At 41.3% G+C, this 25,530-nt stretch overlaps 2 protein-coding genes across 3 annotated transcripts; one reads left to right on the top strand and one right to left on the bottom strand.

Moving 5' to 3' along the window:
* Positions 1-2,284: 2,284 nt before the first annotated feature.
* LOC125390615 (eukaryotic translation initiation factor 1A) lies at positions 2,285-13,444 on the bottom strand. Of its 2 annotated transcripts, none has more exons than XM_048419677.2 (2): positions 13,300-13,444; positions 2,285-3,965 (listed from the first exon to the last, which is right to left on the bottom strand). In XM_048419677.2, exon 2 carries the CDS (start codon positions 3,763-3,765, stop codon positions 3,331-3,333), a length of 435 nt encoding a protein of 144 aa, XP_048275634.1. In that variant the 5' UTR covers positions 3,766-3,965; positions 13,300-13,444; the 3' UTR covers positions 2,285-3,330. The 2 variants fall into 2 exon arrangements, with proteins under 2 accessions (XP_048275634.1, XP_087752197.1); XM_087896071.1 differs by lacking the exon at positions 13,300-13,444 and adding an exon at positions 12,506-12,523.
* A 110-nt stretch (positions 13,445-13,554) lies between these two features.
* On the top strand, positions 13,555-23,624 carry Tmed7 (transmembrane p24 trafficking protein 7). The gene is made up of 3 exons (XM_048419676.3): positions 13,555-13,989; positions 17,739-17,984; positions 20,862-23,624. Exons 1-3 carry the CDS (start codon positions 13,783-13,785, stop codon positions 21,096-21,098), a joined length of 690 nt encoding a protein of 229 aa, XP_048275633.1. The 5' UTR covers positions 13,555-13,782; the 3' UTR covers positions 21,099-23,624.
* The last annotated feature ends 1,906 nt before the right edge of the window (positions 23,625-25,530 follow it).

Consider the following 25,530-nt stretch of genomic DNA (forward strand, 5'->3'; position numbering starts at 1 on the left):
GACTGCCATGTGGAAGTGTAAGCCAAGCAAACCCTTCTCCCCAACTTGCTTTGGTCATGGTGTTTCCTCACAGCAACTGAAACCCTGACTAAGACAGCCTCAGTCAGTCTTCTGGAAATCCAAACTCTCCCTCTAACTTCTGTCTGCACAGGCGTTGTATGCAGGGGCTCACATTCAGTTATGACTGCTCTCTTCCTGTGATGAGATCTTCAGGCAACGCAGAGGTGAAAATCCCCACAGAAAGTCTTGGGAAGATAGGAGTGGCAGCAAGTGACACAAACACTGGCCAAGGAGCTTCTGCCCTAAGTATCCTTCACTCACATCTCTGCCCTGTTCCCCAGTCTTAAGTTTCTACTTCCTGCCCTAGTTTCAACTATGCCCCATCTTTCTTGCTTGTTTCTTATTGAGTGTCAAGTTCTTTCCATACCTGTTTAGAAAAAGCACCCCAGTTGCAGGGGAAGAGCCTTGGCTCTTCGGAAGACAAAGCTCCTATGAATGACTCTCAGGCCTTTGGGGTGCAGCCTCCAACTTGGCCCATGTGATGCAGGATTTCTGCCTTGAAAAATACCAGTGGCTGGCAATGCAGGATTTAGTAAGAGAAGATGCTGAGCCACCTGCCATCTTTCCAAGGTCAGTCATTACCTAAGGCGCACAGAATGTGGTTTAGCATATAAATGTTGATTAAATATCCACTATAGCCCTTTTTAGGAGGAAAGATGCCTCTTCCTGGGACAGAGGTGCAGGCTGAGATGTATTTGTAGGTGGCCGGGGCTGGGGGGGGGGGGTCCCCACCATATCACCTCTGTGTAAGATCAGAGAAACATGGATCCTAGGCTGTGGTTTTGGTGTGAACAGCAAAACAGAAAGACATGAAGACAAATTCAAGTGACAGAATAGGAGGGGAGGATAAGGGAACTTGAGCAGTCCATGCTGTAGGGGCACATTTGTGTACCATGTTGCAGGAAGGAATTTGCACATAGACGCTGTTCGCAGCTTAGCATGTGCACACTGTAACGGGTTGTTCTTTTCTGCACTGCTCCCTGGCCCCAGATCCAATGGTCTTGGAGGAGTTCAAGGCTGACACTGGCAGACACCAAACTCAGCCTGGATGTTCAGAGGATGAAGGGAAAGAACAGGAGGTTGATCAACTGCCTTTCCCTGCAGCTCTCCCTGGATCCATTGTCTTGAAGATGCAGTTCTTTTCAAGTCTTAATCCACTTGTCAAGACTGCCAGCTCTGAGTAAAACACAACTTTCAAGATTCAACTTTGCATCTGTTCCATTGGTGTTTATGATGACAGCACAAACCCCAGTATTCTCAGGAACAGAAACAGAGCAATGTACCCTCTAAGGGGAGGTAGAAAACTGGGTACTTCCAAATGGATGTGGATAAAATTGGAGGTATTAGGAGCAAAATGTAACACAAGAATAAAAAGTTGCTGACTGAGGGCACAGTGTTCATGTATGAGCTATTATTAGGAAATCAGTTTAAAATCATGTGAGCAGAGTGGGGAGGCACTAAGGGAGGGGCATGGCTATTTCAAGGCTAACCTGGAATGATAGCCATCATAACACATCCTAGGATATGATCTACATGAATTGTTTTTGTGGTCAATACTGGCACTGAGGGTGAGAAACCCTGAAGCTAGAATAAGATCTGACTGGCGATATAAAGGAACAGTCTCTTGTTTGCTGTTGAATACACCAGGCTAGCTGGCCCATGATCACACTTCTTCTGTATTAACAATTTATAGTGGTAATGGAACAAATGTCAGCTAACAGTATAGTTAGGTATGCTATGTAGAACAAGCTCCAGCAATGTGTTCTTTTTCCAGAAGACACTGTCCTTCTGGGGAGAAAGACAATGCCTCTAGTCTGGCACCATGTCTAGCGCCATTTTACAAAATTAGCCTTTACAAGGAACTGCATACCCATTTAAAGAGATCCACCCATCAACGACCAGGAAAACTGAATTTGCTTTTCTTTCTTTCTGACTGGGGAATTTTCTTAAGCTACATTATTACGGGCTAATTGGGAGAAAAGAAAAAGGTGAACACTGTTATTCTCATGTCCAGTCACCATTTAAAGGTGCCTGGAACAAAGCCTGAGAAAGCAACTACTCTTTAGGGAGAAGGCATCCAAGGGCTGATCGGCAAGGTTTATACTCACTTCCCAAGCAGCACGGGTGAACTGCGGACCTCCGACACCAGCATCACTTGAATGAGCAAACAGTAAGTTCACCTTAAGCGCCAGAGTCTAATTTAAAGAAAAAGCCTCTCTCATGATGAACTAAAAATCATCCAGTCATTTATTTTTGTTACATACCAGAGCGATAATGAACATATTAAAAGGAAAAAGTGTTTTTATGCCAACATGTTTCACTGAGCTTCTCTTCTGGACTCTGCCGTTCAGGAAACAGGGACTGCCTTTGCATTAAGCTGTGGTTCCTCTCCCTTTAACCTATGCTTAGGTTAAAAAAGACTTTGTTTATACAATTATGTAATTAACTTTAATCCATACACAGCAATTAAATTATTCAAAGCCTCAATACAGTAGCTAACTTTTTGGAAATGACTTTTTACAAAACCTACTTTGCAAAGTAAAAAAATGTTTTATCTGCTATTAACAACCACCTTCTCTATGCAAGTATCAGAACATATTTATTTCACTTTTATTTTCAATTCTTGCGTATGCCTTAGGAAAGTAAAAATTACATATAAACATTGTCAACTACTGTATTTCTAAAGTCAAGATGATTATCACCTAAGTGTTTAATTTCTGCAACGGCTAATTTTTAAAACTTGAAATTGCTACTGATGTAATTTAAAAACTGCACTGCGAAATGCCTATTTATGGGTGGCAACAACATAAAGGCTACAATGTACAGAGCATGAAAGTATAAAATGGCATGGCTCCGTAAGTACAAAACAGCTGCATTCTGACTACAAATGTGGAAACCTGACTCAAGTCTCAAGGCATAAGGGCCTGAAGCAGATGTGCTGGAACTGGGGCATATTCAGCCCAGGATGCTCGACAGGCGGAACTGCTGACACAAAGCACGTGCCAGAAAGGAAGCGTCACAAATGGAAAGGCAGTCTCAACAGTGCACACTGCTCTACCCCTAAGTTCAGCTACATCTATAAGAACAAAGGGTTAACATGTCACTTACAATGACATCTTTGGTTTTCAAAGAAATATAATACTTCAAAAAAAAATACATCAATCTGCTTTAACAAGTCATCCTCATGCTAAAAGAAGTTTTACTTAACAGCTGAAGGTCAAGACCCCAAGTATCTTCAGAAAACTTGGAATGCAGCATGCTTAGTTCAGCTTAGATATCATCAATGTCTTCATCATCATCTCCAATATCATCAAACTGGATTTCATCATCATCCCCAGGACCAAATGTGTCTGTTTCATTGATTTTCGCATGTTCTGGAAGTTCTCCATACGCCTTCAGACTTCTTGCTTCATCTGCATTATACTTTAAGATTACATCAGCTTTGTTATCTTGATAGTCTCGTAGACCAATCAATATAATGTCTGAGGTATTTATCCAAACCTTTTTCCTCAACTTGCCTCTGATGTGGCACAGCCTCCTTACACCATCGAAACACATGGCTTCCAACCGTCCATTTCCCAGCATTTTGATCACCTGGGCATACTCTTGCCCATCTTCTTTAAACACCAACTCTCTCTTTTCAGATTCATTTTCATTTTTACCTCTGCGCCTGTTTTTGCCTCCTTTGCCTTTATTCTTCGGCATGACGGTAAGGGCAACTACAACAGTCGAGGTGAGAGACTCCTTACTGTCGTTGCCTGCAACTCCTCTCCAAGAGGAAAGGATGGGCGGCAGGAAGTGTCTAACAGAAAGCAACTGTGCAGTGGCTGGAGCTCTCGGGTAAACTGTCAGTACAGAAGATCCACAGGCAGCAGAAAGTGTTCCAGAGTTCTGGCTTCTGCTAGCTGCAAAAACAAAATATTTTTAGTAAAAGTTCCCTGTAAATATTAAGTCACCATGGAGAACAGGCTGGGTCAGCTCTGGGTTGCACCGTGTTGTTTGAAATATTGACTTCTAACCTCTGCCCAGCCATGGCTTGCTCTACCTAATGAAGCAACAGCCTTGACCTGAGTTACTCCATTTTCAGTGTAAGTGCCAAGAAAGAATGGCTCCACATCTTGTTTACACGAGTAAATACCATCATCTGCTAGCACACCAGGAGACACAGACTGGTATTTTCTACCAATAAACAGTGAAACCTATCAAATTACAAGACACATGAGCTTACCAAGCACAAAAGGTACCCTCTTCACTGGAGACTGTACCAGAAGGTGCACCCAGAGGTCAAATGTAGCAGCATGACGTCTTTGCACTTGAACAGCTGTGGTCTAGTGCCCTACTGGCCTGCCCCTGTTTCCCCGTCTGCCTTCAGAACAGCCCCTCTACAAACTGAACACAGGCAGCCTCTTTGACCCCTTCTTAAGGAAGACTCTGCAACCCACCCATACAGTGAGGTGCAATATGTGATCTGGGAGTTAATATCAATAATTAAGGTTGAAATAAAAGACCCTGTAACTGTCAGTGATCAGCTAGCAAGCAAATATGACTTTCTTAAATCAAATAAAATATGGGTTCATGAATTTATTGTATTCAATAAATTCTGGCATTGTATAACGACACAAGCATGTCCATCTATGCTCCTGATAAACACTCAGAAAAGATATTCTTGACAGAAAGAATATTGTACTTTTGATAAATTTATGTTTTTGTTTCAAATCTGAACTACTTTTGTGTTTGTGTATATACATTCATGTGCGTGTGTGTGTGTGTGTGTGTGTGTGTGTGTGTGTGTAGCCAACACATGTACACACGAACATGTTCATGAGGAGGCCAGAGTCACCACTGGATGTCTTCCTCAATCACTCTCCATCTTGTTTTTTGAAGCAGGATCTCTCACTGAACCTGAAGCTCATGGATTCAGTTAGTGGTGAGCAAGCCCAGGAATCCCCAGTGCTAGACACGCTGGTAGAGTAAGCCCAGAGTGCTGGGGAGCAAGTTTAAGTCCTTATGCTTATACACCAAGCACTTTACCAACTGACCATCTCCCAAGCCTCCTTACTTTTCAGTTCTTTAAGGAATTTAGATACAATGCCTTTTTCTTTTTCTTTTCTTATATACAAGCATAGACCAGATAGAATTAACATTTAATTGAGTCTAAATGTCTTAAAATGTCAATTTCCTTTATGTAGATATATTTTAAATTTCTCAGCTTTTTTGCAAAATTTATTTTCGAATTTTTAAATTTTTTGAACTAACCCAAAATGTCATTTAAATATTTTAGTATTTTGATATTTACATATACTAAACTCAAAATTCCTGCCAGTCCTGAGTCTTTTTAGGGTGAGCAGGGCGAATAAACACCTGCAGTTAGTAATTTCCTCACTGGCTTTTCAGGCTCAGGACTTTATTTCTTATTGTCAATATTATATTGGTGAGTTTTCTGTCATTTGCTTTCAATCCCAACAAGTTTTTCTTCTTTCTTTTTATGGCTTACAATTTTTGAAAAACAAATTGTACATTATCAATTGCCAGGAATTTATTGTACTAATAAATTACTAGTACAGTTTTGCAAACATTTGTTTTGTTACTAGATTAATTCAGCCACTCATTTAGGGTACATACTCAAACGTATAAAACAGCCTCCTACGTACGAGCATGCTTTCTCAGAACTGTTATCAACAGGCTATTCCACATTTTAGCAATCCAACTGAGACGGAGCACATGTGAGACTAGCGAAACCTGAGTGTGATTTCTCTCTACTAAGTAAACCTTCAGTCTACGATTCAGGATCCCAACTCCTTTCTTTCCCTTTAAGTGTCCTTACATTACCTTAAGTAACCACATGGATTTGAGGGTTAATTAGTGCCACAATCCTTGCAAACCTATAGTTAGATCTTATGCAGAGCACTAAGCGATATTGTCTATATTGCAACTACATGCATAATACATTTATAGCCATGACTGCTCATGAAGTCTGGCTATTTCGTGTCTCCTTTTCTCCACTTATGTTCTCTAGGGTGCCATCAAAAGAACCCACATGAGACGCTATTTTAAAAAGCATTATCACTGCAGCAGTCAAGTTCCACAGCTACTTGATTTCTTAATACCTTGTCATTTCAGGTCATCAGTAGTGACAGTTGAGCAACAGTGCCCATTTCTCTACGCATTCCTCAAGTATTGCACAACACAATCTAGGGTCTGATACCGTTTCAAAGATTCTGCTTTGATTTCTGAAGCTAGTCACAGGGTTCACTGGGTAAAAACATGGTGCAGTCAAGTTGGGTAATTTGAAGGAATATTTATAAACATGTAATAGCAAACCACACCATAAAGAACAGTGCAATGCTCAGTTGGGTGGTGGTGGTGTACACCTTTAATCCCAGCACTCGTGAGGCAGAGACAGGCAGATCTGAGATTGATGCCAACCTCTACAGGGAAAATTACAGGACAGCCCAAGTTACACAGAGAAACCCTGCCTTGAACCCACCAACCCCACACAAAAGAACAGTACAATTCTCTAGGACTATAGCTTTGTATTTAGAGAAAGAGAGAACAGTTACTGGTACAAGTTTTAGATATTTGGGCAAGAAATTCTGACACCCTTGTTGACACTGGTTTCTTGGCACAACTGTCTGTAGCTACGAGGCTTCGATTCCAGCCTCTCCGTTCTGAGTTCTCTGTACTAACGCTAGAACCACATGCTGTGTAAATGTCTGCAGTAAGCTTTACAATGTGAGGTGTGACTCACTAAACTTTGTTCTTTGGGCTTTTTCCTTTTTGACTGTTTGAGGTCTTTCCACATCCATATGATTCATCTGTCAGTTTCTACAAAGGTAACTTAAGTCTTGGTAGAAAATGCATTTGATCTAAAGTTAATGATTTAAACTTTTTCATATATACACGGTTATGTATTTGTCCCACAAATATGAGGTTGTGTTTAACATTATTTGTGACATTACTAACAAAATTTCTTAGTATCACATAGTTAGAAAATGACCACAACGGAAAACAAACTTTGGTCCTTTCATTTTCAAATTTTTTTCATGGTATTGTGCTATCTTTAATAAAAACATGTTCTGATGGTATAGTATTTTCTTACATATTTTCTTTACTTAACAAAGATTGTGTACGTTAGGAAAGTAACCTTACTGTCTCTGACCTGCTGTCATAGCACCCTGTACACTGTTCCTATTATCACAAGCCTGGAGTCTGCTGTATGCTGAGAACTGTCTTCTCTGCAATGCGGTCTGTGCCTTGGGGCAGGTTTGTTTCTTATGTCTCCACCTGGAAATGGAAGGACTGTGATAGCTGGATGGAGAACTATGTTTTAACTTTGACCTTTGGCATTCGAAGCATTTGCTTATGCAGTTCATCCCCCAACTAGTGTGGAGGAACCTAAGGAGCAAAGACCAGAGTCTTATTCAATTTGTGACACTGACAGCCCTAGCCATGTTTTTCCAGGGCCCAAGAAGAGCCAAGCAAACAAACTTGAGAAAACAAGAACATCATACTTTTCACAGCAGCAACAAGGAGTCAGTAAACAGGGAAAGATGTCCAACCTAACTGTTGGTCAAAGAGATGCATGTGCATTAATAGATTTCTTTCAAGCTATACAATTAGCATAAGACCCACTGTGTGTTGGGGAAATTGGCTTTCTTGATCAACTCTGCTGGAAATGGACCTGGTGGGTATGAAGAAGCAAACTGTGAACATGCTCGGATACCACAGATCAGAGGCTGTGTCCATGGGCCGCTTGCCTTCCCCTTGCGGTATGTCAAGTCTGAAACAGCCTGACTTGACACAACCAACCTTTGTCTTGGTCATGTTTTGAGCTGCTAAATTTGAGAGTTAAGGTGTCATCTTACTTCAGACCGAGAGCAGGCTTCCTTTAAGCTTGTGGTAAAAAGCAGTGGGTTGCCCATTCAGTGGACAACCCAACTCAGCTGTAACCCAAGCCCACTGTTTGCAGCAGTCATCTAAACCTGATCACTCTTGCAAGACTTGATGGCAAGAAAACTCAATAAAAATGTGACGTTCATGCTGCCTACTGTGGAATGAGCAAGAAAGTCTGATAAAAAAGCTAACATTCCAATTTTCTTCTTTCTTTCTTTCTTTTTTTTTGGTTTTTCAAGACAGGGTTTCTCTGTAGCTTTTGGAGCCTGTCCTGGAACTAGCTTTTGTAGACCACACAGGCCTTGAACTCACAGAGATCCGCCTGCCTCTGTCTCCACCACCACCACCTGGCTTAACATTCCAATTTTCTATAAATAATTAAATTTGGGTCTATTGAAACTAATACTTAAGCAGCACAGTGTGCAGGCGGAGGCTGAGGTAGAAGATCAGGAGTTTGAGACTGACCTGATGTACACGGTGAGTTCCAAGCCAGCCTTGTTTACATGGACAGTCCCAGGGCCTGGGGAGTGTTTCAGCCAAGAACTGAGGACTTCCCAGTGTAATGGCTTCAATGTAAATAAAGAACACCCATCTCAACCCCTTAATTTTCAAAAAACCTTAAGAACAGAGTGTAGAATCCCAGTATTAAATATGGTTTCAACCCTTGACTTTACCATTATTAGTTTTATAACCTTAGTTTCTCCATGTATTTAAAAGCACAGTTATGTTTGTTTATGCCGAGATATGTGTCTTTGTGTGCTTTGCTTCCCTATGACTTCCATCCACTCCTAGAGCCGATGTGGGTCCTGTGAACAAATACATCCGAACCCACATGAAAAGAACAGTTAATGTTCCAGAGTGTGACTAGCATGCAGAAGAGCTGCATTCCATCCCAGCACCACAAGAGCAAACTGTCCTTCACACTTAAACAGTGTTGACAGAGCTGACTACATGCTTCTCCGTGGTGGCACGACCTTGAAACTCCATAGAGTTCTGGGACTAAACATGGCTCCCACCAGTACCTCCACCACGAAGCTAGACTCTCAGAAAGCTAAGGAATAGGATGGAGCCAGACAAAGCCTCGGCTTTAATCCTAGCCACATTGCTTAGCAAATTAAAGACTCATATGGTCAGAAAAAGCTATACAGTAAAGATAGATTTAGATGAAAAAAAAAAAACCTCTAAATGGTTTAGTGTGTGTTTAAAAATATATGTAGGCTTGGAACGCAAAAGAAAAAGGATAAAGTACTTAAAAAAGAGAGGGAGAAATCTGAGCACTTGGGAGGCAGAGGCAGGCGGATTTGTCTGAGTTCCAGGACAAGCTGGTCTACATAGTGAATTCCAGGACAGCCCAAGAGACACAGAGAAACCCTGTCTAATATTAAGTAATTACAGTATTTGTCTGTAATTAGATTGATGGGGAGCACACTAGAACTACTTAAATATGCTTTATGAGTTGTCTTTAGTGAGGTGGGAAATGCTGAATAAGAACGGAGTTCCTGAGGCAAGGATGTGGCTCCACCTTAAAGGGATGTCTAACAAACACAAAGCCCATTTCAGCTCGGAAGTGGGGAAGAATGAATACACAAATGGGCATGAACTGGCTCCCTGAGCCCAGTGGAGAGAGGACATTCTAACAGTGACTCTGAAAGGCAGAAGTTGCTTAAACAGACCTCAAGAAGGAACTGAATGTATAGTTAATATATATACAGCGGCCTTCCAAAGGACACTCATTCTTAACTGGGCTCTTCTGAGTTGTAGTGTTCCTCACATAGGCTGTCCCTACCCCAGGGCCTATATGAGGCTAAAAGACATTGTTTATTATTACTCTTTCCACTGTTACTGGATGCACAGGACAGCTCATGCAAACACTCAGTTACGCCCAAGAACTGATAAACTTTTCAGCTGCTTCCTACCTAGAATACAGACTTACAACTACCTGTGGCTGTCAATACGGTTTGTTTTCCAAGACACAAGGCACTTTAAATAAAAAGATAACCAATCACATGCAATACAAAATAGCCTAGTAAATACACCGTTTAAAGCATGAATGCTACAAAAGTCAATTATTTACAATGATTAAAATAGCATTACCATATATATCAAAATAAAAGGGGAAGATTTTGGTGCACCGTATTATGCAATTATTATTCATCTTCTCTATCATTCTATATCATGTCTTTAACTAATATAGTTGGGCATTCATTATGTGCCAAATACAGGAGCAAGAAGAAAGTTACATAAGGTGAGTTATACAGGGTCTTCAGAGGATTGGAGTAAAGGAAGAAAGTGCCTTATATGGAAAGCACCATGAGTTACACTGAGCATGAGGTCTAGAAAACAGATCATCATTCATAGACTGAAACGACTGCTTTAAGCACCCCCACCCCGGCTAAAAGGATGCCTCAGCCTCTTCTGTGTCTCCCCAGGTACTGCCCCACTTTGCTCTCCCGAGCATCCCTACTTTCACTCAGTCAGAGCAGGCTAGTCTTTCAGCGCCTCTGCGATGACTCAGAACCTCTCCATCCAGTCACCTTGCGTCAGCTGACACTCCCATCAGCCACCTAGTCAACCACTGTCATATTTTTTGCTAATGGCTTTACATATATTAATCTTACTTCCCTATTTATACACCTCAATCTAATCTAATGGCAGACAAAACATTCCTTTTAACAACAGAACTCTTAACGAGGTCCTCTAGTGGCTCAATTTCTTCGATGGTTCTTCACCGCCCTAGGAAAAAGCTGACACTCTTAACGACGCTCTAGAAGCAGCTGTTAGTGCTCTTTCTCCATTACCCAACCACTCTCCACTCTCCCTTTTGTTGGTCTGGTGTTTTTGAGCGAATTCTGCTCAAATGTTTTAGCTGCATTACTTCTGTAAACCTCGGAAAGCAGAACGAGGCAGCGCCTGTGCCTGTGTAGTAATCTGAAAAGTGAACAGCACCACCTGGTGGCCGAAGACTGTTGGGGCAATGAGGTTTTCTGAAACAAGCAGCATGGCTCTCACTACCTTCAATTTCCATCCTGCTACACAGAGTCTTCCAATTGGAGGTTTAAAATACTGGCCCTTATAGAGAAACCCTGTCTCGAAAATCCAAAATAATAATAATAATAAAATACTGGCCCAAAATTATCAGGCTCGTAACACCAAATTTTAATTCTGCCGTGTTGAGGAACTTCTACAGAGAGACAAGCAATATGGTCTACCATACTTCCTGACGAGTTAATCATCCAGGAATTGACTAGATTCCCGGCTTCGAGAGATTTCTTCCATAGTTGCCATTTAGGAATAAGGACTCCAAGCATCTGTCCTCTGTGTCTGTCTGTCTAGCTCTTGAAGCAGAAATTATGAAAAGGGGCTGGGCTGATTGATGGCCCTGCTGCACAAGCATGAGGACCTGAGTTCAGACCTGCAGAGCCCATAAAAAAGCCAAAGGGGGTGCCCTGTGTCTGCAACCCCAGAAAGATACCCTGGAGAATCACTGTTCCACAGCAAATACTCTTAAGGTACAATGTACAGTATGGTATAAAATTATGCAAAGTGGGGCTGGAGAGACTGCTCTTCCAGAGGTCCTGAGTTCAATTTCCAACAACCACGTGGCGGATCACAACCATCTAAAATGAGATCCGCTGCTCTCTTCTGGTGTTCATGAAAACATGCAAACAGAATACTGTATATGTAATAATCTTAGCCCTGCGGTGGTGGTCCACGCCTTTAATCCCAGCACTCGGGGAGGCAGAGGCTGGCGGGTCTCTGTGAGTTCGAGACCAGTCTGGTTTGCAGAGTGAGTTCTTAGGGCAGGCACCAAAGCTACAGAGAAACTGTCTCAAAAACAAAACAAAACAAAAGATCACAAACAAACAAAAAAAATAATTTAAAAAATATGAAAGTGAAACTTTCAGGCCATGTATGTATTCCATAGTATACATATATCTTTCACGTTATTACGTTAGGGTTTCCCCAAAGTGGTTGTCCACTAGCAGCGCACAACCATGTCTAGCATTGTTATACTGTAAAAATTTTGCCTGTCTGGTAATATTTAATTGCGATTAAAAGTGATATTACGCTGATTTTTTTATTATTACTTTTATTTTTGAGACTATAGTTATATCATTTCCCCTTTCCTCCCTCACAAACCCCTCATACTGTACTGAGACTTTATTGTCCTCTTAGGAAGAAAGTAGGCTGACTGGTCTGGGTGTGGTAGAGATCCCCTCACCCCCACCCCCGCAGGGCTGAAGAGTCAGCACTGGACTAGCTCTACTGAGTCACGTTATCCGCTCATTTCTTTTTTTTTTTTTCTATTTTGTTTGCTTGTTTTGTTTTGTTTTTCTGAGACTGGGTTTCTCTGTGTATTACTGACTGTCCTGGAACTCACTCTGTAGATTAGGCTGGCCTCCAACTCACAGAAATCCGCCTGCCTCTGCCTCCCTGAGAGTTGGGATTGCGGCCCGAGGTTTGTTTAAAAGAGCGCTATTACCTCTCCCAGCTCAGTCAGAAAACAGAACCTACAGTTTTCACTGTCAAATTCAGTTTTACTTTCACTCACCAACAAAAATAATATTTGTTTCTGGCCTGGTTCTCAGGAAGGTGTAGTCTCCCAGTCCAGATGAATTTAAGACTGTGACCTCTGGCCTCCATTCCTTTGGCCACTGCAGAAGCTTTGGGTGCCCCAGGCCATAGAGTAGACTTCCATCTTCTCTCCTTTTATATAACCTACCCCACCCTTACTCACAAACCCCCGTACTAATGAAGTCCATCCCTGCTTTTTTCTAAAAAAAAAAAAAAAAAAAAAAAAAGGCCACCACCTGACTGGCAGACGCATGGTAAAATGTATTAAGAAACGCCATGTTGCTCATAGGCAAATTAGTAATTCTGCTGCTGTGTTGGATCCTTAACTCCCTAATCAGTACAATGACCACTTACTGGTGGAAGGACCCAGAAAAGGGGTACACAACAGGCGTTTGCTTTTATTAAACCGAAACTTAGCTAGTGCTCACCACGTGCCAGCCCCTCCTCTAGAGGCCCTTCCCAGATAATGAACCCGTGCAATAATCCGCACTTACTAGCACTCTTTAGATTAAGGCACTGAGTTTAAGCATCCAGGAAAAGGTCAGAGGACCGGGAGGTAACGAGCAAGGATTAGAAATCCCAGTCTTGTGTTCAGCTCTGAGAATATGCGCTCTTCGCCTAAGCTGCCTCCTCCAAACACAATTATAATTAATAAGACAGCCTCCTGCAAACCAGAGAGCGCTCCACCACCGGCGATGGGTCCCCGCTCTCCGCCCCCGCCCCAGTGAGCTCTTCAGAGTCCCTCGGAGCGTCCCCAAACTCCGTACTCACGGTAACAAAACGCAGCAGAAGCCCTTCACCACCGCAGCCAGACGAGCAGAGAGACCACGCGCCCCTCCTAGGCAACGGCCGGCCACGCCCCTTCCGTGGAGTTCCCGCGCGGGCCCCGCCCCTCGCCCAAGGAGGCCGCCCCCGCAACGCCGAGGCCTCGCGCGCTTCCACGTCCTCACTCCAACGCCTCGCCCGCCCCCCGGATATCACATCCGGGTCGCTGGGGCCTGCCGGCCCCGCCCCTTCCGCCGAGGCGCCCTCTGTACTTCCGGTCAGCGAGGCCTCTTCCTCCGCTAGTCCGCCGGTTGTCCCCCCCGTCCCTCGGGTCTTCCCGGAGCGGCGCCGGTTTCCTCAGCGCGTCTCTTCGGAAGCCCGCGCTCGCTCCCCGTCGCACGTGTCGCTGAGGCTCGCGGGCCGGCAGGGGCCGGGCCTGCTGCGCGCGTCGAGGCCCCACAGCTCAGTTGAGGCCGCCGCACTGCCGGAATGATGCCGGGGTCGGCGCCGTTGCCACGCAGGGCGGCCGCAGCGGGCCGTTGGGGATGCAGGCTGCTTCCGCTGCTGTGGGGGCTGCTGCTGCTGCTGTCGGGCCCGAGCGGCGCCTCCGAGATCACCTTTGAGCTGCCCGACAATGCCAAGCAGTGCTTCTACGAGGACATCACTCAGGGCACCAAGTGCACCCTGGAGTTCCAGGTACCCCCGGCCCCATGTTGGCCTAACCTGAGTCACCTCGGTTATGGAGGCAGGGCATTGTGAATTTCAGAAATGCTTCCTGCGGCTGTGACATTCTCCGGTGTCATTCATTGAATTTAAGCCCTATTAAATAACTTCCTTCTTTAAGAAACTAAGGGTTTTGTTTTTTGAATTGTTACTGCACACAAATGCCCAGCTCCCTACTCCTGTAACCCACAACTCCAGTGTAATCGGATTTAATATAACTCCATGATCTTTTAGGGTCTTGGAGAGGGGTTTTTGTATGACCCCGGACTCTTGGTTACTGCAGACGTGATTGGAAGCTCTCTGTTAGAGGATTTTTAAAGATCATCTGTCAAGGGTGTTGTAAAAATAAAAAAAATTGTGATTACACGAGAGGCCCTTTCTCAGTTTTGGGACAGTGTAAACCAGGAACTTTTCTCTTGAGTGTGATTTCTTAAAGTAGACTAAAACAGTCTCCCGTTTTTGTTCATAGGCTCATTTAACATTCCAGCAATTCTTGAGTGCTGGGTGGCTCGTAGTCACCTGTAACTGGAGTACATCCCTTTGTTATCCAACAACCTCTGACCTCTGCAGGATTGGCACTCATATGCACATACTCTCTCCCAGACACACCCATACACATAATTGGAAATAATAAACGTATTTTTTTAAAAGAAGCGATAATAGCTTCGACTAGGTTAGCATAGTGCGGAAGGAGAAAAACAAAAGGTAAAATCAACAGTACTTGGTAATTTGTGTTTATATTGGTGGTAATACTTGATGAGGGAGGGAGAGGAGACTAAGGATCAAAAAAGAATTAAGGATATATGTGTGTATCAATTCTCAGCATATATAATTACAAAGGAATTATAAGATGTAAGTCAGAATTTCCTTTGAGTTCAATATACATTTCTTGAATTTTTATATCTGTAGATAATATGCTTGGTGCTATAATAGTTTTAAAAATCTTTTATATGTATACAGAATGCCAAATGTTTTATATATGTTCATTCTCAAGAAAACTAATATGAAATAGAGAAGAGTTTTATTCCTTTCAATTGGTGAAACAGAATCCAAGGTGTGCTTAGATCCAAGGTCACCCAAAATTGCAAGGAATAGAAATGGGAGTCTCAAGATGAATTCTATTGTAGTACCGCCTTAGAGTAGACTCAGTCTGGATATTAAAGTGCAGTGCTACAGGGGCAGAATGCTGGCAGGGAACAAAGCGCTCACCATGGGAAATGTAGTGGAACAGTGATGGTTGAGCTGCCCGTGGAAGGATAATTAAGGTTTGGGTCTGCGATATAACAGAGGAGGAAAGGGCACCTGAAGAGAAGTTTGAAAGTTCCAGCAGGCCTAGCATTAGGCTAAGCTCTGGTACTAAAGTCTGAGCAGGTGGCACTGAAGTAGTAAAGATAGGTTTGCTTGGGCTGGAGAGATGGCTCAGAGGTTAAAAGCACTGGCTGCTTTTCCAGAGGTCCTGAGTTCAATTCCCAGCAACCCCTGTAACTCACAGCCTTCTATAATGAGATATGGTGCCCTCTTCTGGCATGCAGGCAGAACACTATACATAATAATTTTTTTTAAAGAATGGTTTTGCTTTATGGCTGTGGGAGCTGAGAATTCTAGGAAGTGATTTTGGATCAGATTGTCTTTTTTTTCCCCTGTAACTAACATGATTTGTATTTGGTCTCTCTGCTCTCCTGTAGCCCAATTCCTGACTCAGAGCTCTGCTCTAAAGTTTAGTTTCCCATATGACCAGAAGACATCTCAGACAAAGCTCAGCTCTGGGTTCTCTGGTTGCAAGGTGTTCCTTTCACACTTGAATGGTCCTGGTCTGAGTACATCTGGCCCAGATGGCAAAAGAGAAAGGCAAAGAAGGCCCCTACCTGATCTCTCCAGATCTCTGTGAGAACTTTTGGCAATGATGTTTTATATTACATTTTCTTGTAATAAACTAGGTTTATAAACATTTGTAGTGTTAGGTCCTGTGATACGTTGGCAAACAAATTCTGTTGAACCCATTGTCAGTAGAGTTGTAAGGCAGAGAGCTTGTGTGAAGTCTGGGGGTGATAACAGGAAGTTGCTGAGTCTAAAGGTGGTAGGAGGGAGTGCATGCTGATATGACAGATCTCGACTCTTGATAGGGTATAGTGAGTTTTCAAAAGATTTTAAGCGAAGGTTTTTTTATTGAAGGATAAAAATAGGTAGGACACCCCCACTCCCACCCCACAGGGAGAAATTGCAAGTTGTGAGGTGCTGCAGCTGACATCTAATATACTGAGATTGCGGGGAGATTAATCCTAAATGTGAATGTGGTATGGTGCCCGGAACAATACAGCCCCTACTACCAGGTTGGGAAACCCCATGTTAGAAGAGATTAGATTTGAGAACCTTTAGGCATTTGGGACCATAGTATATCATGGATTAGTAATGGATGGTTTAGGATGGTCAAGAAAGTGTTGTGATCTTGTGAACAGGTGGTGGAATCTGAGTTTGAGACCATATCCAATTTTAGTCGGAACGGGTGAGCAAATTTAGAAGAGGTACTGTTAACTAAAGTAAGGTTGCTTGTTTTTAAGAACAAATGTGGCTGGTAGCCAGTTCTTTTTTTTTTTTTTTTCAATTTGTTTTATTCAGTCCTGTAATCAGGTATGAATATCTAGATATGTTAGAATGAAGACATATTTCTCTTGGAAGATAGGATATTTACTTTAAGAGAGAAGGGTAAATGCCCTGTTTATGAAATGCTTTTTAAAATTGTAGCCCCAAAATGTTTTATCTGATCATGTGTGCTGGCATACATGTAATCCCAGCTTCTTTGGTATTGAAATGGTGAGTTACAAATTTGTAGTCAGCCAGGCAGTGGTGGTGCACGCCTTTAATCCCAGCACTTGGGAGACAGAGACAGGCGGATCTTGTGAGTTTGATATCTGCCTGGTCTACAGAGCAAGTTTCAGGACAGCCAGGCCTCAGAGAAATCCTGTCTCCAAAAACCAAAACACAAAACTGGGGGGTGGGGGTGGGGAGAGCATGGGCTGGCTGGAGAGTTTACCCATTAAAGGCTTGCAACCAGATCAAGTTTGTAGTCATTCTGATCAGGTTAGCAAGATCTAATCCACAAGCAAAATCAGGCAAGGGATGTAGCTCATTGGTATAATATTTACATAGCATTGCACAGCCCTAGTCTTAATCCAGTGGATTCATTCATTCATATTTGTACTTATACGTATTTGTGTATATAATATATATGTGTACATTATAGCTCTGCAAATACAAATTATATCTCATGTAATCATTGAAACAAAAGATCATATAAGTAATAGAAATTTCTTTGAAGTCTAACTTAAACCTCTTTGTCTTACTGATATATAATGTCAATGGTATGTTAGCCAAGAGAATTAAAGCCTGAAAATAACATTTCTGTACCACCCGCTTTCGTGGTTAGGGATTGCCAAAACTGTTGTCTCACCATTTTGTTTTAGCTATAGCAACCAGTACAGTTGTCTGAATGGTTGATATGATTACATTTCCTCTCTACTGTTAGGAGGGGACCTCTTAACTTTCTATAAAGCTTTAGTTGAACTGAAATTTTAACTCTGTCTTTAATCCACTGGTAAAAATCAGGGTTTGTGAAGTTGTGATAGGAAAACTTCTGTATACAGCCTTATTGTCATTTTAGCAAGAAACTTGGTTGATTTTGTTTTCAAATGTTATCTACCGTGATCACTGTAACTCTCTTCCAGGTGATCACTGGTGGTCACTACGATGTAGATTGTCGACTAGAAGATCCTGACGGTCAGGTGTTGTACAAGGAGATGAAGAAACAGTATGACAGTTTCACCTTCACTGCCTCCAGAAACGGGACATACAAATTTTGCTTCAGCAATGAGTTTTCTACTTTCACACACAAAACGGTGTATTTTGATTTTCAAGTTGGAGAAGACCCACCTTTGTTTCCCAGTGAGAACCGAGTCAGTGCCCTTACCCAGGTAATAAAAAAGAGCTGAAGAGCATTGATTAAAAGGGGGAAGAGTACATAATGTAATAGCATGTATTCACTCCTTGAACATTGAATTTTGAAATGATTTAAAAATCTAAATTCCTGTAGATTAGATGTTCAAAAGATAATGAGACCTCTGAGGTGCAACCCCGTGTTCAAAGATGTTATGAACCCCTAAGTGTAGAGAAAGGAAGAAGTGGTAACACAGGTGGTAGCTCACAGCTCGTTTCCCGTTGCTGGGACAGAGAGCTGAAGATAACCAACCCAGGCGAGGAAGGGTCATTTTGGTTCATGTGTCTTAGTTTGCAGTTCTGGTCAGCTAACCTGTGGAGAAGTAGAACACTGCCAGGAATGCGCAGTAGAGGAAAGTTGTTCACCTTCACTGCAGCAAAGAGAGAGGAGGGGCCAGGATCCTAGTATACCCTTCAAGGTTGAACCCCCAACGACATAACTCCATTCCAGTAGACATTGTCGCCTAAAGATTCTCTCTTCTCCCATCAGTGGCCAGTGCTTTAGCATATGGCCTTTTGGGACACTGGGGATGCATACCACAGCAGCCACTAAGATAGAAACATTAATTGTTAGGAAGAGTAGCAAGGCTAATAATTCCAGTGTTCTAAAGCATCTTCTTTCAGCTGAAGGAATGCTACAGTATCATAGATGGCTTTAAATATGGATAGAGTGTTGGCTTAGCAGTTAAGAGTGCTTGCTGGTCTGTAGAGGACCCAGCAATCGTCAGTAACTCTAATTCCCCAGGATCTGATGCCCTCTTCAGACCTTGGTGGGCATATGTACATGCAGAAAACACTCGTGTGTGTGTGTGTGTGTGTGTGTGTGTGTGTGTGTGTGTAAATGGAGAAAATATCTTAATAAAAAGAACTGCTCTAAATCATTAGAAAAATAGAAATAAAGATGAAACTGAAACAAGATCAGCCATGCATTAATAAATATGGATATGGGACTCACTATTTTGTTCTTTTAATATATATGAAAATTTTCACGTTTAATGATTTAAAAATTAACCTACATCTCAAAAATTGTAGGAATGAATTTAACTTAATTGCAGTAATTTTCTCCAACATAATAGTTCTCTTTGGGTTTTTTGTTTGTTTGTTTGTTTGCTTTTTTGTTTTTGGGTTTGTTTGTTTTTTGTTTTTTTTTTGTTTGTTTTTTTTTGTTTTGTTTTTTTGAGGCATGGTTTCTCTATGTAGCACTGACTGTCCTGAACTCGCTCTGTAAACCAGGCCAGCCTCAAATTCACAGATATCTGCCTGCTTCTGCCTCCCAAGTACTGGGATTAAAGACATGCACCACCACACCAACAAACCAACGAGTATAACAGTTCTTAATTCATGCTCTCATAATCCAAGGGGTCCTTACATGTTAATTGCTTATATTGCCTATCAGAAGGTCTTGTTCTGTAGTCCAAGCTAGTCTGCAACTCACCACATAATTCAGGTTGGTCTACTTGTGCTTGGATCTTCTTGTCCAAAGTTGCTTGGTTTCATATTATAGGCATGCATACCCGGCAGTAAAATTTCAGGTTATTTCCTAATGTCTATCTATCTTAATTAAAATTAAGACAAAATTAGATGTGTCTTTTAAATTTTTCCTACGTGGTTTGTGAGATAAAATAGTAATGAATTGTGTATTTCATTTCCAGGATTAGGTTTTCAACAGTAGAATATTAAACCCTGCTCTCTCTCTCTCTCTGTGTGTGTGTGTGTGTGTGTACATATATATATTTAAAAAGTATAACCATTTTTAAATCGTCCACATGGAGGATCACAAGCCATTTAACAGTGATGCTGAGACTTGAATGTATGGGGCATATACGTATTGGTTTAGTTACTGGCCTGATGGAGATTTATTTATCAAAGAGGTACCTGTTTAGAAAAAGATTATTCTGGAGCTGAAGCGATTGCTCAGCAGTTAAGAGCACTTGTTGCTCTTTCAGACAACCTAGGTTTGGCTCCCAGCATCCATGTGGTGACTCACAACTGTCTGTAATTCCAGTATCCTCTTCTGGATTCTTATGGCACCAGGCATGTACATGATGTACATGCACATATGCCTGCCAAACATTCATATGCATTTAAAAAAAAAAACCCTAAAAACTAATGTGAAGAATAACGGTCATTCGGGGCTGAAGAGATGGCTCAGTGGTTAAGAGCATTGCCTGCTCTTCGGAAGGTCCTGAGTTCAATTCTTCAGCAACCACATGGTGGCTCACAACCATCTATAATGAGATCTGGTGCCCTCTTCAGGCCTGCAGGCATATATGCAAACAGAACACTGTATACATAGTAAATAATCTTAAAATAATCTTAAAAAAAGAATAATGGTCATTCTCTTCCCACTGTCAGATTTGAAAGTTAGCTAAAGATGTTGATAATACTTTTGCCTGTTTAAAGTTTCAGATAACTTTGATTAGTTGGGTTTGGGTCTTTTGCATATTTGGTTTATTTTTAGAGTATGCTGGTTGTGTCCTCTGCTACCATTATTGGTGAATTTACTAACCTACTATTGTATTCTTTTAGTTCTTAAGAACATTTTGAAATTTAATAGCCACTGACCTTAACTAAAAAAGGAAAATGTTCACTCTTGTTAGTTTGTTAGTTTGTGTCCCATCAACTGCCTTAGAAGTGTGGCATCCTGGTTGGGGTAACAGGCCTCTTTCAATGTTGGCCCAGGGGAATGCATAGAAGAGCATCGCTGCCAGACAACTGATAAGAATGAAAGGATGGTTGCCAGTTCACTACAGCAGAGTTAAACCAGTGAGAGACTGAAATTAAAAACAGCAGAAGAATATGCTAGGCATAGAACTATGAAAGACGTTAAGCTAACTGGAAATATTTCTGTTTAGATGGAATCTGCTTGTGTTTCCATTCACGAAGCTCTGAAGTCCGTCATCGACTATCAGACTCATTTCCGACTGAGAGAGGCTCAAGGCCGAAGCCGAGCAGAGGATCTAAATACAAGAGTGGCCTATTGGTCAGTAGGAGAAGCCCTCATTCTTCTGGTGGTTAGCATAGGGCAGGTGTTTCTTCTGAAAAGTTTTTTCTCAGATAAAAGAACCACCACAACTCGTGTTGGATCATAACTACGCTTTCAGATGCACCATTGCCACTGTAATTACTGTCCTCTAACTGTAGGTACTGAAGACTTAACATTGGCAGCATTCTAAAACCCTTCTCATACGTGTTGGGAAAGATGTACGATGCAGATCCCCATGGGGAGAGGACACCTTTTTTATTTGTAAAGGTGGAAAAACTTTGGACCTTAATGCAGCTATTCATATGAAATACCTAACACCAATGATCTACTTTTTCTTGGTTTATATCTACTCTTCATACACTAAACTTTGGTATTCTGATTCCTTTTAGCCATTTAAAAGTCTTTTTCTTAATAGGTAGTTGAGACTTTAAAAAAAAATCTTAGATTTAATGTCTGTGTATTACAGAGGAAGAAAACTGCCTTTCAATTGTTTATATAGTGAATAAAGTTGTGTTTTTAAGGAAACCAAAAGTGATTAACTGTAGCCAAGCCCTATTCTGCACTGCTTAATTTTATGGGGGAAAATAATCTACCATAGAACTATTAGTTAATATTGATACAATTTCCATTGATATATCATGATATAATTTATTTCTTGCTAGTTTGGAAAATGTACAGGTTTTTGGTTTGTTTGTTTTTCTCATTCTGTGATTTATAACTAGCTATGTTACTTGTTTAGAGGTGTTGCCACCACTCAGAAAAAAACGCATAATAGACCTTAAAAATCAGACCGTGTAACTTAGGATAAAGAAGAATATGAGACACTACAATGTGGGTAATGAAATAGAAACATTTTTAGTGAGTTGTCTGCGGCATTGCATTTCCAGGGCTTTTACAAAGAAAAGGGGATCTGAGTCGTTTGAACGTTCTGGTCACTTCATTTCCAGCTTCAGTCTACAGCTGTGACCTGGTATCACATAGGTACCATACTCACGGTGTGGTGCACTGAGAAGTCAGTTTTTCTCTTCATTTCTGTCTTGTTTCTGCAGATTCTGACTAGCAGCCCTAAAATTACAAATTTTGAATGCTGTGAATGTTTCCTATTTTAAAATCTTTAGAATTGGTTCTACTGTTTGTCTTACACCTTGTGTGGATTAAGCTGATTGACATGAGATTTTGATCCAAGTATTGAGAATAGAATACATAATGATGGAAAATTGTATAGATAGCAGGCTTCTCTGCTGTTGATAGAGGACAACCGTGGCAGTTGCTTTTCAGCCATGTCTCTTCACCACAGGTGATGAGAATCAGGTGAGTCTCGTGCTGTGGAGACTTTAACACTTGACGTCATAGGACAGTGACTGACTAGCGATTCTGGCTTCTCACCACTACTGACTAGAGAAGTTGACTCTTAAATCTAAGCCATTTTAAGGTGCGCACACGTACGCACACACTTCTGCATGCAAGAGCAAAATGAATTCAGGTTGTCTTGCTTACTAATTTCAGATGTCCCAGTGTAGAAGGAATAAACATGTTTTCAATCTCTTAGGGTCTTGAAGACCAGACCACTACTCCTTAAACAAACTTTACAAACAGATTAAGAAGAGTTTTAAGATTTTGAAGATTTATCCATTTGAGTTCTTGTATTGAAGTTGACCTGCAGCTTTTTAAAATGTCTCATCCACTTAGCTGTGAATGTTTTAATCACCAATGTTAATGTGGTTACTTAGCATGGGCACATATTAAATGCCATATCTGGTTGCCATGGGCTCTTCAGATACTTTACACTATAATTAAATGGAGTCAGGTATAGATTCTGCCAGGTTTGGCATAATAATGCCCTCACTTAATCTGTGCCTCTCAAAACGTCATGATAGTAAACTATTACTATAAATCATTTTTAATGAAACCATGAGTCAAACATGAAATCAGCAGTTACTTAATGTCAGAAATAGTATGAATTTAGTTTCATTTCTTAATAGCTGGCTAAATTTTGACAACTATCTGTTCAACTGGTGTGAATATATAAGAAAATACATACCCAGCATAAATGCTGTGATATTGTTTTCCTCCTATGATGTATTTTGTAGCTTGTCTTTTTTTTCTGTAATCCTTATATAAGTTGTTGCAGGAGTTTGAATTTTCCAAATTTTTTTTGTTTGGTCATATGACTAAATACATATTTGAACGTCATAATTGTATTATTTTTAAAGTAAATAATGGAAAGCAACTTGATACATGAGTTATTTCAATTGGGTGAAGATATGTTTTTAAGATATTGTTTTGCTAATCTAAACATTCTTTTGTCCTATTAAAACGAGAGTTTGTGGCTTACAACTTTTCCTTTGGGCTCAATAATCACCTTTGAAAATACAGTGGACTGAAGCAGTTTACTGAACGGTTCCATTTATGCCTATGCTACCCATCTTTTGTTTCAGTTTCTTAAATGTAATGTTTATAGTTAAATAGGATAAAGCTATGAGTTTTGTTTTCAAAAATTAGGCAAATTAATATATAAGTAATAACAAAAGATTTTTGTTTACTTTTGAAAAAGAATTTTCTCTAAAGATGGTTCCACAGGATTGCACCAATCAGTTTCATGTAAAATAAAAAATTTTAAAAAATCAGCAAATTGACTTCACTTGTTTCTATCAGAATTTAATTCTTTCTAAGACTCCTTAGAAATACACAGCTCATAGTACTGTTTCAGACTGGGCAGTGTTAATGTGTTAAATGGTTTCAGAGGGGAAAGACAGAAGAGATTATCCAGTGTATAGCAACTGGCCAGGTGTGGTGGCACGCAACACCTTTGATCCTGACACTCAGGAGACACGGACAGGCAGATCTCTGAGTTTGAGGCCAGCCTGTCTGTCTACAGGTTGAGTTCCAGGACAGCCAGAGCTAAACAGAGAAACCATGTGTGTTTCAAAAAACAAAGACATCAGGGGGCTGGAGAGATGGCTCAGAGGTTAAGAGCATTGCCTGCTCTTCCAAAGGTCCTGAGTTCAATTCCCAGCAACCACATGGTGGCTCACAACCATCTGTAATGAGATCTGGTGCCCTCTTCTGGCCTGCAGGCATACACACAGACAGAATATTGTATACATAATAAATAAATAAATATTTAAAAAACAAAGACATCAAAAATAATACAGCTCATAGTATTGTTCTGCAATAGCAGTGTTTATTTTCATTTCATAAAAGGACATAGGAGGAACTAGCAAAAATATTAGAAGGGTGCAACCATTGCTTTTTTAAAGAACTTTATTTAACTATTTCATGTGCATTGGTATAATGATGTCAGATTCTCTTGAATTGGAGCTACAGACAGCTGCGAGCTGCCATGTGGGTGCTGGGAATTGAACCTGGGTCCTCTGGAGGAGCAGTCAGTGCTCTTAACCACTGAGCCATCTCACCAGCCCCACTGCTTTGTTTTTTATCCTTATAATTCTTAATGAAATGTTCATGGAAGACATTGATACCATCAATTGCTCTAAAAGGTCTAATTTTTAAGTCAGCTAACTTAGATTGTTTAAAATTTAGTACCCTTAAGCTGGGTGGTGGTGGTTTGGGAGGCAGAGGCAAGTGAGTTCAAGGCCAGCCTGGTCTACGGAGTGAGTTCCAGAACAAGCACCAAAGCTACACAGAGAAACCCACCAACACGAACTGACAAGACAGTCTGGTTCCTGGGCAGGTCTCTGCAAAGAGGAAACTTACAGTGTGTGCAGACTGGCATTTGTTGAATATTTACTCTGGATTGTGAAGGACTGAAAAGTTCTGTTTTTTATCCTTTTTAAAAACTTAAGTTTGGGACTGGAGAGATGGCTCAGAGGTTAAGAGCACTGGCTGTACTTCCAGAGGCCCTGAGTTCAGTTCCCAGCCACCCTATGGTGGCTCACAACCATCTACAATGAGATCTGATGCCCTCTTCTGGCCTGCAGGCAGACATGCAGACAGAATACTGTATACATAATAAATCTTTTTAAAAAACTTGTTCATGTGTGTATGACCAATTTAACATCTTCAAACAGCCCATGTATGTGTTGTGATGATCGATGCAACATTTAAAACAATTTAAGAGTGGGAAAGTCTGAGTTGGTTTACCCTGGACGGTAATGACTTTTAGCTCATTGGCACACTTGATGTGTCGAATGGGGAAGTAGGTGTTCGTTACATATGTCATTAGTTTGAATGTTTTGGAGGAGAGACAGGTGGAGCAGTATTTATTAATTGAAGTTCTCTGGTTGCTAGAATAGTAAACCTTCCAGCTACTGCATTCAGCATCTTCACCTTACAGCAGGAAGGCATGGAAGAAGGTGAAGTTAGTGAAAACCGATGGCACTGCTTTCCTTTTTGTCGTATCCTTGATGAGCTAACCCTTCTTGTTGATTACTAAATGGCCTAGCCGGACAAATGCTCAGCCTCACAATCACAGTTCAGCCATTATTTTAACTAACCAGTTACAACAAAGACTGATTAAAAACTAAACCTTGCTGGTTCCTTCCTGGGGGAAAACTGGGGACATGCTGCTACAAAGG

The sequence above is a fragment of the Myodes glareolus genome, chromosome 13 (genome assembly GCF_982192425.1).
Source record: "Myodes glareolus chromosome 13, mMyoGla1.1, whole genome shotgun sequence".
Classification (NCBI taxonomy): Eukaryota; Metazoa; Chordata; class Mammalia; order Rodentia; family Cricetidae; genus Myodes; species Myodes glareolus.

Bases quoted from the DNA above. Each gene is read 5' to 3' on its own strand.
- LOC125390615 (XM_048419677.2), bottom strand. From the start codon at position 3,765: ATGCCGAAGAATAAAGGCAAAGGAGGCAAAAACAGGCGCAGAGGTAAA.
- Tmed7 (XM_048419676.3), top strand. From the start codon at position 13,783: ATGATGCCGGGGTCGGCGCCGTTGCCACGCAGGGCGGCCGCAGCGGGC. The intron at 13,990-17,738 runs GTACCCCCGGCC...ACTCTCTTCCAG, and splicing joins AGTGCACCCTGGAGTTCCAG to GTGATCACTGGTGGTCACTA. The intron at 17,985-20,861 runs GTAATAAAAAAG...ATTTCTGTTTAG, and splicing joins GAGTCAGTGCCCTTACCCAG to ATGGAATCTGCTTGTGTTTC.